Source organism: Manacus candei, unplaced genomic scaffold (genome assembly GCF_025592945.1).
Source record: "Manacus candei isolate 608988 ecotype Guabito, Panama unplaced genomic scaffold, ASM2559294v1 h1tg000061l, whole genome shotgun sequence".
Classification (NCBI taxonomy): Eukaryota; Metazoa; Chordata; class Aves; order Passeriformes; family Pipridae; genus Manacus; species Manacus candei.
The window spans coordinates 6733477-6748941 of record NW_026138109.1 but is presented as its reverse complement, the minus strand read 5'-3'; the positions used below and the strand labels follow the sequence as shown (position 1 = coordinate 6748941).

The following is a 15465-nucleotide window of genomic DNA, read 5'->3' as shown; positions in this document are numbered from 1 at the left end:
GGTGTAAGGAGCCCTCTACAGAGAACGCACTCTCATGCATTGTAAAGGCAGCTTCTGCGAGACAACAGGAGGGGACAGTGACAGGAGCTGACATTCTCAGAGAAACTTCCCCCACCCCTGCCCGCCGTGAGAGGGCCCGAAGTTCAGTCATAGAATGGTTTGGGCTGCAAAGGACCTTAAAGATCATCTTGTTCCAAACCCCCTTGTCGTGGGCACAGATACCTCCCACTAGACCACTCAAAAGCCCCATCCAGCCTGGCCTTGAACACTTCCAGGGATGGGGCACCCACGCTGGGCAACCTCTGCCAGTGCCTCACGACCCTCAAAGTAAAGAATTTCTTCCTAATTTCTAATTTTTTCCTCGTGGATCGTTGTATGTCCATGGGAGCTCCTGGCAGGAGACTCTCGAGGATGGATGGTTCCCCTTTGGCATTGGACGGTAGGGTCAGACCCCCAAGCACACAGGAACGTGCTGCAGCAGCACCGGTACCATTTATTACATGATTTAAATCCAAATACAAAATAGGGACTAAGGGAAGAAGAGCATCTGACCGCGGCAGGACAAGCCTGCCAGTTGCGGAGCAGACCTCGTGACAGGGAGCGAGATCCTTCCAGCCCCGTTAGCTGGAGCTTCCCTGCTCTGCCTTCAGCATCTCCGTGGAGGCAGGTTGGGGCTCCTCGTGGGCTGGGAGCGTCTCGTCCTGGCTCTTCACAGCTTGTGGCTTGGTCAGTGTGGTGTATATCCCCAGGGCCTGGAGAGAACGAGAGAGTCATGAGGAGGGGTGGAGAGGAGAGGGCCAGGCCCCAGCACGCTGCCACCTTCACCCCCTTGGGGGAAGAATCACAGAAGGGTTTACCTCGGAAGAGACCTTAAAGATTGTCTTGTTCCAACCCCTCTGGGGGTTGGGCAGGGACACCTTTCACTAGACTGGGCTGCTCAAAGCCCCATCCAACCTGGCCTTGAACACTCCCAGGGATGGGACAACCACAGTTTTCCTGGGCAACTTGTGCCAGTGCCTCATCACACTACTAGTAAACAATTTCTTCTTAATATTTAATCTAAACCTACCCTCTTTGAGTTTGAAGCCATTCTCCCTTGTCCTATCCCTAGATGCCCTTGTACAAGTCCCTCTCCAGCCTTACTGTAAGCCCCCTTTAGGTACTGGAAGGCTCTCTCTGGAGCCTCCTCTTCTCCAGGCTGAACAATTCCAATTCACTCAGCCTTCCCTCATAGGAGAGGTAATCCATCCCTCTAAGCATCTTGGCAGTCTCCTCTGGACTCACTCCAACAGGTCCATGTCCTTCCTGTGCTGGGGACCCCAGAGCTGGATACAGTGCTCCAGGTGGGTCTCACCAGAGCAGAGCAGAGGGGCAGAATCCCCTCCCTCACCTGCTGCCCACACTGCTTTGGATCAGCCCAGGACACGAGTGACCACACTGACCTGTGCCACCATGTTGGTGACGTCGCCGGTGTTGGCGGGCAGCAGGACGGTGTTGGAGTCTTTGGCAATCTTGGAGAAGGCATTCACATACTGCTCTGCCACAGACAGGGAGGCAGCAGCACTGCCATGCTGGGGAGAGAGGGACGAGTCACGAACCACCATGAGCTCATCCGTGCCCACATGCCCAGCCCACCCCAGCTGGGACAGCAAAGATCCTCATTCCCTGCTGCTGAAAATGCCAGCAAGTGTCCAAGAGGAAGTCAGGTGCCACCCCAGCCACGTGTCAACTCACCCTGTGCCAGCACCAAGACAGTGGCTGCCCCAAGGAGCTGTCACTCACCTGCTGTGACAGAGCAGCTGCCAGGAGCTGAATTGCCTCCGCCTTGGCCCTGGCCTTGACCAGCATGGCATTGGCTTCTCCTGCAAGGAACCACAGCAGAACACACGTCAGAACTGCTGCAAAGCACTTGCCAGGAGCAAACGCAGAAAATTTCAAGGAGTGAATCCAGACAAGTTCATGCATGCATAGACTTCTCTTCCCCAACAGCAGCATTGCCACACACCTCCAGCTGCCCGAGGCTGTGGCAGGGCAGCAGCATGAGCTGGAGCTCAGCACAAAGGCCCCAGCGGGGAAGGACCAGCGTGGCTGAGGACACCTGGCCCACAGTGATGTGGTCTCTCCCCAGTAGCATCACCCCTCAGTCTAGATGGCTACAGATCCCCACATGTTCTACCCTAAGGCATTACCAGCAGCTTTGTTGATTTGTTCAGCCTTCTCAGCTTCTGAGGCCAGGATCTGGGCCTGCTTCTGGCCCTCAGCCACGTTGATGGCAGATTCCCGCGTCCCCTCTGACTCCAGCACCGTCGCCCGCTTCCGTCGCTCTGCCTCCACCTGCAAACACAGGTCAGACACCAGCCTGCCATGCCTGCACTGGGGTAAGGACACACTCCTGGGTTCTGCTGGGGCCAGCATGGCTCAGCAAAGCATGCGAATGCAGCTACAGAACACCGCATGCTCCTGCTGAGGGCTACTTCTGCTCCTCAGGCCCCACAACCCTTCCCAGCCCCATCCACACCTAACTGGACAGCTGCTTCCCCCTCCTCCCCTTCCAGCCTGAAGATCTGGTGCCCAGCTTTTCTCAAGAGGAGACTTTCAGCTCCGGGATTTGCTTCCCTATAGAGCCCAGCAGGGATTTTACAGGGAGCTGGCAAGCATTGGGTGTACCAGGCAGGGGCCACCACTGCCAAAATTAGGACAGGAATTATTTATTCAGTCCAGTAGCTGTATGTCTGCAACCAAAGTGCCTCTCACCACAGGAAGGGCCTGTGATGCCAGCTGCGGACAGGTAACAATGATGCTGTGTGGAAGAGGAGACTTCCCTCCTGTTCCAGACCTCCCTCCCAGAGAGCCACACCTGCATCTGCATGGATTCCTTCACACGTGGGGGCACATGGATGTCCTTGATCTCGTAGCGCAGGCACCGGATGCCCCAGCAGTCTGAAGCTTGGTTGATGGCATCCACAATGCTGGCATTGAGGGACTCTCGCTCCTGGGAGGCACAAAGGAAATGACAGAGAGCAAAGAAGAGGTTCTTAGCATGAGACAGGTGTCAGGAGGGAAACAGACACCCTCCACCACGGGCCAAGATATGCCAGAAAAAAGCCATCTCCAAAGGCATCAGGCAGGATCAGGTGTTTCCTGCAGCTCTTGAAGGGGTCACCATCTCCCAGGGAGAGCAGGGCCCGCAGTTGAAACTGCTGGGATACAAACATCCAGTGTACATCTGGATAAAACAGGAATGCCAACACCTTCTGTTTTTGCCCAGCAAACGCAGCACAAGGACTAGGGCGCCCCATGAACCATGCATCACTGGGTCTGAGCAATGAGTCACTGGCTCAAGAGAAACACAGGTGGACCAGCTGGGTCTGGGCACATGCCACCCATCACCCCCTTCCAAACAACCCAGGGCAGGGCAAAAAATAGCTCCTGTTAAAAAAACAATGGAAACAAGACCCATCTCCACAGATTCACCAATAGGTCAACTGAAACAGAAGCCCTCTCAGCAAAGGGCATTGGGCATTTTGCTATTAAGTGTATCAGCCTGGCCATGCAGGCTGCCCCACGGTTTCCAGAGACGCTGGGAGCTCCACGATCCACCTCCCCAGCTCACCCGGAAGACTCTGTCGAGGGAGAGTTTGCCAAGTTCAGATCTCATGGTGGTCTGGGCCAGCTGGGTCACTGCATACTCAGGATCTTCCACCCCATAGCTGGCCTGGAGAGCAGAAGCACAAAACAGAGTGGATAGCGGTGCCAAGAGGGACCCTGAACGAGGCAGGAAAGACAAACACAGCGCCAAGACAAAAACACCCCTGCCAGAAACATGGAGTCTGAAGCCTTGGGAGGGGTCAAGGTGCCAAACCCATCCACCAGGCAGCACACAGAGGCTGAAGCACACATTTTGGGGAGCAGGCAGAACCAGGAGAGAGGTATCTGAAGGGCAGGGATGGTACCTTGTAGGGGTCCATAACCCGCAGGTAGAGCACGCCGTCGATCTGCAGGGTGACATTATCTGCCAGGAGAGAACAACAGTTCCTGTTTACTGAAGCAGCAAAGAAAAAACATGGACAACCCTCTCTTCCTCAAAAGAGCTGGGCAGGTTTGTCCCTTTCCTTCCTGGCATAGCAGCAGGGCGCAGAAGAAGGATTGGCTGAAATCGATCTCCTCATCTAAAGACTTTGTAAAAATGACCTTAATGTTCCCTAGAAAAACATTATGATGTTTTAATACAAAACAAGTCTCAGGTTTCCAGATAGAAACATTTCACACTGTAGTTCTTGTAAATAAAGATTTAAGGGGGGAAAAAATTAAACAAAACACTGAAAGCTAGAAATGTAACCTCTGTCCATTAACATTAGATTCATTAACCTGATCCAAAATCTCTTTTACAGAGGTGTTTTAGGGGTTTTTTGTGGTTCAGTAAAAGAAGACATCTGAAAAATGTATTCCTGGTCAGGTGCATTCAACCCAGCAAGGGGCAGCTGCAGGACCTCCTGGGGTGCCCCCTGCTTACAGCAGCAGCCTTCCAGCACCTAAAGGCGACACAAGAGAGCTGAAGAGGGAGTTTTCACATGGCCATGGAGTGGAAGGACAAGGGGGAAGAGCCTTAAGTTGATGGAGGGCAGTTTAGGTTAGATATTAGGAAAAAATTATTTACTGTGAGGGTGGTGAGGCATCACAGAGGTTGCCCAGAGAAGCTGTGGATGCCCTATCCCTGGCAGTCTTCAAGGCCAGGTTGGACGGGGCCCTGAGCAATCTGGTCTAGTGGAAGGTGTTCCCGCCCATGGCAGGGGGGTTGGAACAAGGTGATCTTTACAACCCAAGGTCCTTTGCAACCCAAATCATCCTGTGATCCTGTGATTTTATGGCCAACTCTGGGTTCCAAGGGATGGGGCTGAGTGCACGAGCCTGAGACAATTCCGCTCCTCCCCACACTGTTCCTTGCTCACCCCATATGCAGCAGAAGGGAAGGGGCAGGACATGGAAGCTGTTCCTCACCCAGTGTGACAGCTGATTGCTCTGGGACGTTAATGACGATTTCTTTGAGACTCTGCACATAACGAATCCGATCCAGGAGCGGGATGAGGAAGTTCAAGCCCTGAGAAGAGGGCAGGATTAGATAGGTGACAGTCAAACTAGAGAGAATTGTGCAAAGACCGTGCCACACACTACAGATGCTGCAGGCAGAGCAAGCACACTTCACACACAGAAGGGATTTCAGTTTCTGAGTGCTTTTAACACTCCACCAAGGGAAATCAGTCCACAGGCAGCCAAGAGGATTTCAGTCTGGGAGAATGAGCCCACCACCCCTCGGATCCTCACGCAAAGGACGCGCTTCGCTACAGCTTTAGGAACCTGCTGAATCCAGAAGGGGAGAAAAGCTGCTCCTTACAGGCTCGAGGATTCGGTGGAACTTGCCCATCCTCTCCACCACCCAGGCCTCCTGCTGGGGCACGAAGAGCACCCCAATGTTGACGGGCAGCCCAGAGTTCCAGCGGCATGGAGCCGGGGCCAGCCGTGCCGCAGCCTTCAGCTGCTGGGAGTGCTGGGGAACAGAGAAGGAATGGGATTGAGACCAGCACCACACCTGCTCCCCCATCTGGGATCGTGGCCAGGGCGCCAGGGCAGGAACGAACTCTGATGCCCCAAACAAGCCCATTCTCTAAGGGGACACAGGCTGTTCCCACAAGGATGAGGCTCAGGGCCCCAGGGACAGCCTTCTCCACAGCGCAGGGCAGCTCACTCCCACACTAGAGCTTCCTGCACATCTCCTCTCCTCTCACATTCCCCCTGGAATAGGCAGTAAAGCTCCCTGCCACCATAAGGGCAAGGAAGGTATGTGTAGGGCAAGGAAGGTGTGTGTGTGGGTCTCTTCTGCCCCACTCAACCCTATAACCTGGTGAGGCCTGTTCCCCCCAGCCCTCTCTGTCACCTCAGTCCCAGGCCACCCCTCTTCAATAACCTGTCCCTCCCCAGCTCTGGCTGCTTCCTGGACTCCCTCTGAGTTTTCCCTGGGGATTCCCTGGGCACCCACAGCCCCTCACTCCCACAGCTCCCCTCACTCCCTCCCACACCTGGCTCCCCCAAACCTTCTTTCTAACCCCCCCCACACATCCCAAACTGGCTCCCAGACCTCCACAGCCCCACACGTCCATTTCTCCCACAACATCTCAGCCCTCCCTCACCACTCCCTATGCCCGGTCATGCCCACTAAACCCCACACATGCTCTGTACCCCCATCCCTGCCCAGTTCCCTCCCCCCAGCACTTTCCCAGACCCCCAAGCCCCCACTGACCCCCCCAACCTCCCATATCTGTTTATCCTTTGCACCCCCCTGAAACCCCACACCCCCATCCCTGCCCAGCTCCCCTCTCCCTAGCCCCCATGCTCCCAGCACTTCCCTGGACCCCCAATACCACCCCACTGATACCGTCCCAGTCCCCCCACACCCATCTGTCCTCTACATCCCTTCCTGCACCCCCTTCCCCTATCCCTGCTAAGCATCCCATCACCACCCAAGCACTTCCCAGACCCCCAACACCCCCCACTGACCCACTCCCCTCAGTCCTCCTGTACCCACTTGTCCTCTGTACCCCCTTCCCCACACCCCCTCCCCTGTCCAGCTCTCCCCCAAACCCCCACCACCACCCACTGACACCCCAACTCCTCAGTCCCCCTACACCCATTTGCCCTCTGCACCACCCTCCTCACCTCCTTACCCTATATCCCTATATCCCTGTCCAGCTCTCCAGCACCACCCGACCCCCAATACTCCCCCAACCCTCCTCTGCACCCCTCGCCCCTCACCCCCATCCCTGCCCAGCTCCTCCGCAGATGCCCCCACGCCCCCAGCACTTCCCCGAGCCCCCAATACCACCCCACTGAGCCCCCCTCAATATCTCCTGTCCTCTGCGACCCCCGGAACCCTCCCCTTCTCTCATCCCTGCCCAGCTACCCCCACAGACCCCCCACGCCCCCAGCACTTCACGGGACCCCCAACACCCCCCACCGACCCCCTGTCTCCTCAGCCCTCCACACCCGTCTAACCCGTGCACCCCCCTTGCCCTCGCACCCCTACCCTCGCCCAGTTTCCCCCCTCCCACCACCCCACCACCCCTCAGGCCCTCAACACCCCCCTGACTCTTCAGCCCGGCGCCCCCAACCCAGACCTCCTCACACGTCCCCCCGCCCTCGGCCCCTCCAGCACCCGGGCACTCCCCACGTGGGCACCCCCGTCACCCCCACCTTCTCCCGCCACTCCCCGCACCTGCAGCAGCCCGAGGCCGGCCCGGGCCCGCAGCCCCGCCCGCGACAGCATCTCCCGCTCGGCTCCTCCCGCCCCGCTCGGCGCCGCCGCCGCTCCCGCACCCCCGCCAGGCCCCCGCGCCGCGCCGCTTCCGGGTGCGCTGCCCGGACCGGCCCCGCCGCCCGCGCTCTCACGTTCCGCCCGCCCGCAGTTCCGCCTCCCCCCCCCACTTCCCGAACCACTCCCTCAGCAGCGGCAGCACCGGGCTTGTTCTCGGGCTCCAAACGGGCATTTATTAAAATAGAAACGAACACGAAAAAGTACCGGCACGGCCTTCGCGACCCCGCGGCGAAAGGGGCAGCCCCGATGTCGTGAGGGCGAGAGAGGCCCCGGTGTCATGGCGGCCCCCGGTGCCCAGGGCGGGGGGAAAGCGGCCCCCGATGTTTGGGGGTTCAGTCCCCTGGTGTTTGGGGGGCTCAGTCCCTTGGTGTGGAGGGTTCAGGCCCCGGGTGTTTGGTGGGTTCAGGGCCCCGGGTGTGGGACGAGCAGCCCCCAGGGGGAGGGAGGTTCAGCCCCCGCTGCGTGTGTGAGGGGGTTCAGGCCCCCACCCTTCTCCCAGCCCAGCAGGGCCGGAGTCCCCTCGGCTGCCCTCGGGCAGGGAAGAGCAGGACCTCCTCCCAGGCCTCCCCTTGTCCCGGCCCATCCCCACGCCCCGGCCTGGGATCCGTGGGAAGCAACGGGAATCCAGGGGGGCCCGAGGTAGCCTGTGGGGGGACATGTCTGGGGCTTGGGGAGCCTTGCAGAGACCTCAGGAAGAGGGGTGATACAGACGAGGTATGTTCCAGCTTGTTTCACCCTCTCACCCCTGCCCCCCTTACCTCCCTGGGCTTGGCCTGCAGCTCCCCAGAGTGCTCCTACTGGGGAGCACTCCCAGTGTTGCTCTGGGGTCACCCCCAGACCCCCTCCCGAGGGCCCAGAGTTTGATGTCCCTGTTGCTTCCCCTCTCCCGAGGGACTGAGGTCCTGCCCATCCTCCAGCCCCTGATGGTGCTGCCGGCACACCCCTGCCCAAAGCTGCCTCCTGGTTGGGATTCACCCCACACCTGCCAATGGTGAAAGGCTCCTTGTTTTTGGCAATCTTCTCAGATCCGCGGTGCACGTGCTCTGGAGGCTCTTGCCCAGAGAGGGCTATCCCCAATGCTTCTGCAAAGAGCCCCAGGTCCCCATCCACGTGACAGCCGTGTCTCTGAGCCTTAGGAACCAGGGCAATGGCCACTTCCCTGACTGCCACTGACCCCATGGGGTCTGCCTTGCCCTAAAGGAGTCAGAGGATTGCTTGGAGTGAGGCTGACCCTGCAGAGCTGGTGCCCAGCAAGGCCCAGCCTCTCCCAGTCTTTTAACACAGCCCTGGCCTGGGAGCTGCGCCCAGGCCAAGAGGTGGGTCACTTTGCCTTCCCCAGTGACCCTCCCAGTCCCCACAGACCTGCCCCAAAAGGGGCAGCCCTGCACTGGTAGGGTCAGGGGGAAGAACAAGCACAGCACCTCAGGTCCTATGCATGAGCCTCTTCTGCGCTCCCAGCAACAATAAATACTAATAAATACAAACCCTTCCACACTTTCTGCTTCCACCCCCAGGGCCAATGTGGGTAGTCTTACCCAGAGCCCGGGCCCAACTCTTCACTTCCCATCCACCTCAGCCACAGACAAGTCTCCAAGCTGGGAGCAGCACCAGCAGAAGGCTTGGGCATGTTCCTGCAGTGCCAGGCCTGCTCCTCAGCCCCTGCCCCTCTGGGTGAAGCCCCCTGGGTGATCCCAGCCCTGCTGCAGGGCGTGGTGTCCGTGCTGGTCAGGAGGGTGGATGATGTTTCAAAGCAGTGTTTGCTTGCTGGCCTGTTACTCATCTCTCCCCGGAGTGCTGGACTGGAGGCTCCCCAGCAGCCCTGGGGGGTGAGGAAAGTCAGGCCCGGGGCGAGTAGCAGGGGTTCCTGGGCATCTCTGTGAAGGATTTCAGTTCGTAGGGGATCCCCGAATCCACCTCAATCGACTTGCGGGAGAAAAGCAGCCGGATGTCGTTGTGAAGGTAGATCTTCCCCGACTTGGAGCTGTGAAACCTGCACAGAGACAAGAGCAGGGCTGAGTGACGTCAGGCTCCCAGGCAAGGGCAGGGCAGCCTCAGTGAGCGTCACAACCCCCTTGACTATTCTGGCCCCTGGTCAAGGTGGCTACACTCTGGTTGCCTTCAGGAGGGACAGAGACAGCTGCCCTTGGGCAGGGTGGCAGCTGCAACCATCCCGGAGGAGCAGGCGGTCCCTGCTCCTCCCCAGGGTGACAGGGTCAGGCTGCCACCTTTCCTCCTGTCCAGCAGGCTTGGGACACATTGGAGAGGAACCCAGGGGTGACCCTGGGGCAGGTGCTTTACCTCAGATGCATCAGGTAGCAGAGGACCCTGCGGGGTGGGCTGGTGCCCAGTGGGTCGCTGGAGGCCACGGTGGCCCCCTCCTCCTCCCCCACGGGCACTAGGAAGATGCGATGGCGTAGGAAGGTCATGTGGTTGGCTGGCATGTCCTGGAAGTCGTATGTCACCAAGAACATCTTCACCACAGTCTTGTTGGGGTTAAATAAGGTCTGGGGGTAGAGGGGTAGGGAGTGAGACTGAGAAGGGCACACAGATGGATCTGTAGGGAAGGCATAGGGCATCTGGGAGCAGAAGCAGCCAACCCAAGGATGCAGAAAGCCCCACACCAGCCCCAGAGGGTTTAGCCTGGGGGTCACAGGTCAGTCCTTTCCACCCACCTCCATGCATCCCATCCCATCCCATCCCATCCCCACTGGATGTACACACTCTTTTGCCAAAACCCCGTCCCTCCTCACCAGTCTCTTCCTTCCCTGCATCTCCCACCACCTTCTACCCCCAGGACCTCATGCTCCACTCTGCTGTGCTGTGTTGGTGGCCTTGTACCCCCTCTGCACAAGCTTTTTGCCTGCTGCCTTGCCTAACAACATAATGGTGCATACCCAGCCCAATGGGGGACAACCAGAGCCCACCCAGCCCTGTCCCCAAGGTGCTACTGGAGGCCAGAGAATGACTCACCACTTGGATGGTTCCAGCTTTGGGGACACTGTAACCCTTCTTTCCCAAGGCCTCCAAGTCAATCACTCCCTGGAGCAAAAGAAACAGCATGTGAGAGAGGGAGAAAGCCCAGGGAGAGCCCAGCTGGGACCCACCACGCGGCTGAGACCCCCCCCTTTGCTGGGAACACCTGGCACAAGTCAGCATGAAGACGCTCAGCTCAGTTCCTCTCCAAACCAGGGAATGAACAAGCAGCAACAGAGAGGAGGTGATAGCGAAGCCACAACCATGAGGCATCGGGGCAGTGATCTGCCTGTGCATGTGCCCTCTTTATTTCCCTCTTTGCTTTTTGGGTTCAAGACTGCTCCTGGCACAGCCAGTCATCTGCACGGGTAGGTGGTTGCTTGAGCCACACTCTCCACAGGGGTGCCCAGGGTGCCCCGGGTGCCAGGGTACAGTCCCACTCACCCTCCCCTACAGTGCCAGCCCTCCCTCATCCACGCACCAGGAAAGGTGAGGGCACGCTGTGTTCAGAGATGTCGAAGTAGGTGACGTCAACGGGCAGGGTGACGTGCTGGGGGCAGTAGGAGCCGCTGGCACCAATCTCGGCCATGAAACCCTCGATCCTCCCCGACGGGGCAAAGCGCCCTTTCAGGATGGACTCCTGAGAGGGGAGGAAAGCTTTAGGGAGCTTCAAACACCAGTCCTTCCCCCTGCCTCAAAGCTCCAGGTGAGATCACCCCCACCTCCACTCCACCCACCTATCTGACTTGCCCTCACATGTCCAAAGACCACCCATGAGGGGCCCTGGCTCTGACAGAGACCCACCCTGAACTGGGATAAAACCAGCCATCTAACACAGTGAAGCAGCAAGAGTGCCTTGGCTCAGCCTCACAGCAGCCACCTCAGCAGGATCCAGTTTTTTTGCCTTCCCCAAGGATCTGGCTGAGCCATCCTGCTGGTGGCTGGTGGCTGGTGGCTGTGTGATGGCCACTGCATGCCATGCCCTTTGGGGACAATCAGCCCAGCCCCAAATCCAGGCTTCCATCAGCCCAGCCCCTCAGCCAGGTTCCCATCAGTTTCAGCCTCTCACACCCATTGCCAGTCCAGCCAGGAGTCCCCAAGACCCACCTCCCCCTGTCAGGTGGGCTCTGTTACCTCAAAGTTGCCCAGCAGAGCATGGCTGACAGTGGTGGTGGCCCAGGGTGCTGTGGGAGACCTGGTGCCCCTCCGGAGGCTGCTCCGGAGATGTCGCCTTGGAGAGAGAAGATTGGTGTTGGATTGGAGAGCATGCACCCCTAGCAAGCATGCAATCCCTAGACATTCCATGTCCCTGGGAATGTGGATCCCTCTCCAGATCTCCCATCCCTTTCTTTGCTGGGGGTTGAACCCACTTTACTACTCCCCAGGTGCTGAAGAAACCCCCCAATGCCCCACAGCCTGGGGTCTTGTGGAGGAGAGATGCCTGTGGCAGGGCAGGGCAGGGTAGGGCAGGGAAGAGGACTCAACCCAACCTGAATCTCCCGTGGGGCTGCAGGGTGCAGGGGTGGCCAGGCACCCTGAGCCCCCACGTCCATCCCACAGGGCTGCCAGGACACTCACGATTTGAGGCGCAGCCCGCTCTTCAGCCTCCTCCCGACTGCAGTGCAATCTGCAGAACTCTGGAGGGGACACGAAATGGAGAACTGTGTTAGGGCAGCGATCAGGGACCATGCACCCCTTGCCCTGCCCCACAGCCCCACAAGGGCCCCAGCAGATGGAACTGGCTCCTGTCCATGAAGAGCCATCATAAGCCTCTGCAGGGGTAGCCAGCAGGGCAGCATGAGGACTGGGGTGTCTGGTGGGGATGTGGGGCAGCCCAAATCCCAGAGTGACTCAGCTGGGGATGAGGGTGTTGGTAGCCAACTGAGGGTGCAGCACACAATTCCCACCTTGCAAAGTAGGTCTCAGGACCAGCCCCAGTGACAAGACACCCCCAGCCATAGCCATGAACCAACACCCCCTTGAACCTCCCAGGGACCAGTGACACGTACAAGGAAACTCCCCGACCAGCCTGGGAGAAGTTCAGTCCCCTGGTGATTCATGCAAAGTCCTCAGCAGTGTCACTGGGCAAAGGGGCTTGATGGCCACCCCTGCCCACAGCCAGGATCCTACAGCTACAGGTGGGGGGTTAAAGCCAGAGCTACATTGCAGCCTCCTTTTAAAGACGTCCCCTTTTCAGGGGTTTTCCCTTCTGGAAGCCACACAAAGGGCAGCACAACACAAAGGGATGATGGAGCTGGCTGGCATGACCGGGTGGGAAAACCCAGGGAAGCTGCTGGAGGGCTTCACTCTGCAAGGACAGTGCTGGGGGCAGCTGGACTGGGGGACAGTCATGAAAAAGGCATGCAGGAATGCAGCTGTGCACCTTGGATGGTGTGTCCCAGCTCCAAGCAGCAAGAAGCTACGGTGCCTCTGCCATCAGTTCCTGCAGATCCCTGCACCATGGGATGCCCCGGGTAAAGACAAGAGCATGCCAAGTATGGCATGAGCCTGCTGCAGCTTCAGCTGGCAGGACAGGGAGAGGGCAGGGAGCTGGTCAGAAGGGCACATAAGAAGGGAAGAATCGCAGGCAACTCCTGAGCTGGCAGGGTAGTTGCAAACATTGCGGGTCTGCCCCATTCCTGAGAGCTTGTGGTACCCTGAGGACATGCCAAAAGCTGCAGAAAAGCCAGTGACATCTGTGCACACAACACTGGGCCCCTAGGTCAGAGCATGTCCAGTCCCACTCCCTGCCACCAAACCCTTGCTCTAATGGATATCATGGCCAGGAGTTCAAGCCATCCCACACATCTGCCTTCTGGCTCATCAGGCAGGCAGAGGCCAGATGCTTTTCCCAAGCTTGCTGGTATATCCAGCTTAACATGAAGCCATCAGACACCACATGTGGCCCTATGCCACGTGTCCAGCTCTCACTGCCATGGGGATGTTGTCTCCTGTCCAAGCAAGGCTCTCCAGGACAGAAAGCTGGTTGCAAGCAGAGAATCCAGTGACTACAGGATGTCAAGAGCTGGTTGAAATATACCATGTGTCCTGGGGCTGGCTGTCAGCTCCTGCCTTGCTCACACCAGTGCTGCAGCACTAGGACAGTACAGGGCACAGTGGACTACATTGCCCACAAGGACAGTCCTGAGCTCCGGGTATCCCCAGGCCATTCCCTGCCCCCCACCATGAGCAATGCTCACCTTGGCAGCAGGAAGCAGGTGATTCCAGAAAGGGGCCCCCTTGGCATCAGTGCTGCGGCACGCTGTGGGGACGGGGTGGCATGGCAGGACCCTCTTCTTCCTTGCCGGTGGGGACAGGCTCTCATCCTCAGAGCAGGAATCGGCCACAACCTCACCAGCAGGCAGCAACTTCCTTTTGGCTGGGCAGCTGCTGCTGAAGTGGCTGCTCCCACAGGGTGTTGTCTCCTGGAAGCTCAGGTTGCTGGGCTCAGGACTGAGCGCTGTCTGCGGAGCTGGGGGCTCTTTGCACCCATTGCCCACCACTGACCCTTCATCTTCTCCACCAGCCCTGCTGCTGTGAGCTGGGCTGCTGCCTGGCTTCTCTCTCTTCCCACCAGAGTCCAACTGGGTTGTTTGTGCAATACTGTGCAATTCAAGGTGAAGTACATTGTGGCCACTTGCTGGCTCCCCATTTTCTCCATAGTCTGTGGGATGATCCCCCGATGAGACAGAGCAACTGTCTCTCATGTGCAAAGTACTGCAAGCAATGTGCTGGGGCCAGGAGGAGGAGGAGGACGAGGAGGACGAGGAAACATACTGTGACTTGTCCTCTCTGCTGGCTTTGGGGCTGTGGCTAGGGCTGCCCTCACAGCGGTGCTCCACCACATGCAGCCCGCTGTGGGAGAAGTGCTGGGCAGAGCCGCACAGGGATAACTCCTCCACCAGCAGACCATCCTCAAAGGAATCGTCATCGTCCAGGGAAGGCTGCCCAGGGCCCCCATCGCGCTTGCTCTCCACCCCCCTGTCACCCCAGTGAGTTCGTTTGGGATCTCGCCCCCCCTCCAGAGTTCGCTGCTCAGGGTATCCCCTTTTGACAGCCGGCTGGCTGCCTGCCCGCTGCTCCGTGCTCTCAGAGGAGCTGGAGAGATGGGAGAAGATGGAGACCTGGTAAACCTTCTGGCGCTTGATCTCTGTCTCGTTGTAGCCCATGAGGATGCTGCGGTGGGTGCAGCGCTGCGAGGAGGGCTCCAAGGGCGCCTCTCCACTGGGCCGGGACAGGCTGGGGTCTGTGCTGCGCTCCGGGGGCAGGGACGTCTCTGTGTGGATGTGCCGCATGGAGCCTCACTTGCCTGGACTCCGAGCGGAGCTGGAGTCAGAACAGCCCATGCAGCAGCAGGAGTGGGACTGTAAAGTGCCACAGGTCAGGGTGCAAGGGCAGGGGGTGGAAGCTGGACCCCCCTTGCTCAGGATCTCTGTTTGAGCCCTCCACTATGAAGTGGTCTGCAGCACAGCATCTGAAAAAAGAAGGGTAGGAGGATGGAGATCAGCCTGGGATCCCTACCCTCATCCAGACTTCTGCTTGCAAGAAACTTAGCGGGATACGGGCAGCTCCTCACACAGCCCCACTTGAACCTCCCGCTCCAGGGACAGGAAGAGGAATTAGGCTGGTTTTGCTTTCTGGGGAACCCTGAGGCATCACCCACCTGCAGGTTCAGCACTTCCTTCCCAGCTGGGGCAAGGAGAGAAGTCTCCAGCCAGGCAGGAGACTACTGGGGACAAGTCTGGACAAGTGGGGAGGAAGAGGCCTGCCCTCTGCCAGGGACTTGACGTGCTTGTGGTGCTCTGGAGCACAGGAGTCAGGCAGGTCAGACCAGTCCCAGAGGGACTCAGGCCTGTAATCCCTCCTTTGGGCAACAGCAACAAGATCTCCCAGTGCTGGCCAAGACAACCTGGTGCCCTACAATGCCAGCCCCACAGGAGGGACAGGAACCTGGCCTAGCATCCCTGTTACCTCTGCCAGCTTGGACCAGGCGCTTCCACCACCTAAATCAGCATCTGGGTGGTACTAGGGCCACCATCCACCCACTCCTGCCAGCCCCAAGGGCCTGGCCTCCTCCATGCTGCATGGCACCTCGCTTTTGGTTCAGCCCAGCTTGAGAGCTGTGA

At 58.7% G+C, this 15465-nt stretch overlaps 2 protein-coding genes across 6 annotated transcripts in view; both read right to left on the bottom strand.

Annotated features, from left to right (window-relative positions):
- Positions 1-473: 473 nt before the first annotated feature.
- On the bottom strand, positions 474-7377 carry STOML2 (stomatin like 2). Its single transcript, XM_051804642.1, has 10 exons — positions 7268-7377; positions 5393-5545; positions 4999-5098; positions 3954-4012; positions 3614-3715; positions 2858-2992; positions 2190-2334; positions 1783-1862; positions 1443-1571; positions 474-752 (listed from the first exon to the last, which is right to left on the bottom strand). Exons 1-10 carry the CDS (start codon positions 7316-7318, stop codon positions 621-623), a joined length of 1086 nt encoding a protein of 361 aa, XP_051660602.1. The 5' UTR covers positions 7319-7377; the 3' UTR covers positions 474-620.
- A 153-nt stretch (positions 7378-7530) lies between these two features.
- The window catches only part of ATOSB (atos homolog B), a 38702-nt gene continuing 30767 nt past the window's right edge, over positions 7531-15465 (bottom strand). For all 5 annotated transcript variants that reach the window (XM_051804619.1, XM_051804616.1, XM_051804617.1 and 2 more), the window contains 7 exons: positions 13540-14813; positions 11918-11976; positions 11474-11570; positions 10821-10979; positions 10337-10405; positions 9665-9870; positions 7531-9356 (listed from right to left, as the gene is read on the bottom strand). In XM_051804619.1, coding sequence (XP_051660579.1) covers positions 9203-9356; positions 9665-9870; positions 10337-10405; positions 10821-10979; positions 11474-11570; positions 11918-11976; positions 13540-14634 — 1839 coding nt within the window. In that variant the 5' untranslated portion in view covers positions 14635-14813 and the 3' untranslated portion in view covers positions 7531-9202. The remainder of the gene's footprint in view (positions 9357-9664; positions 9871-10336; positions 10406-10820; positions 10980-11473; positions 11571-11917; positions 11977-13539; positions 14814-15465) is intronic.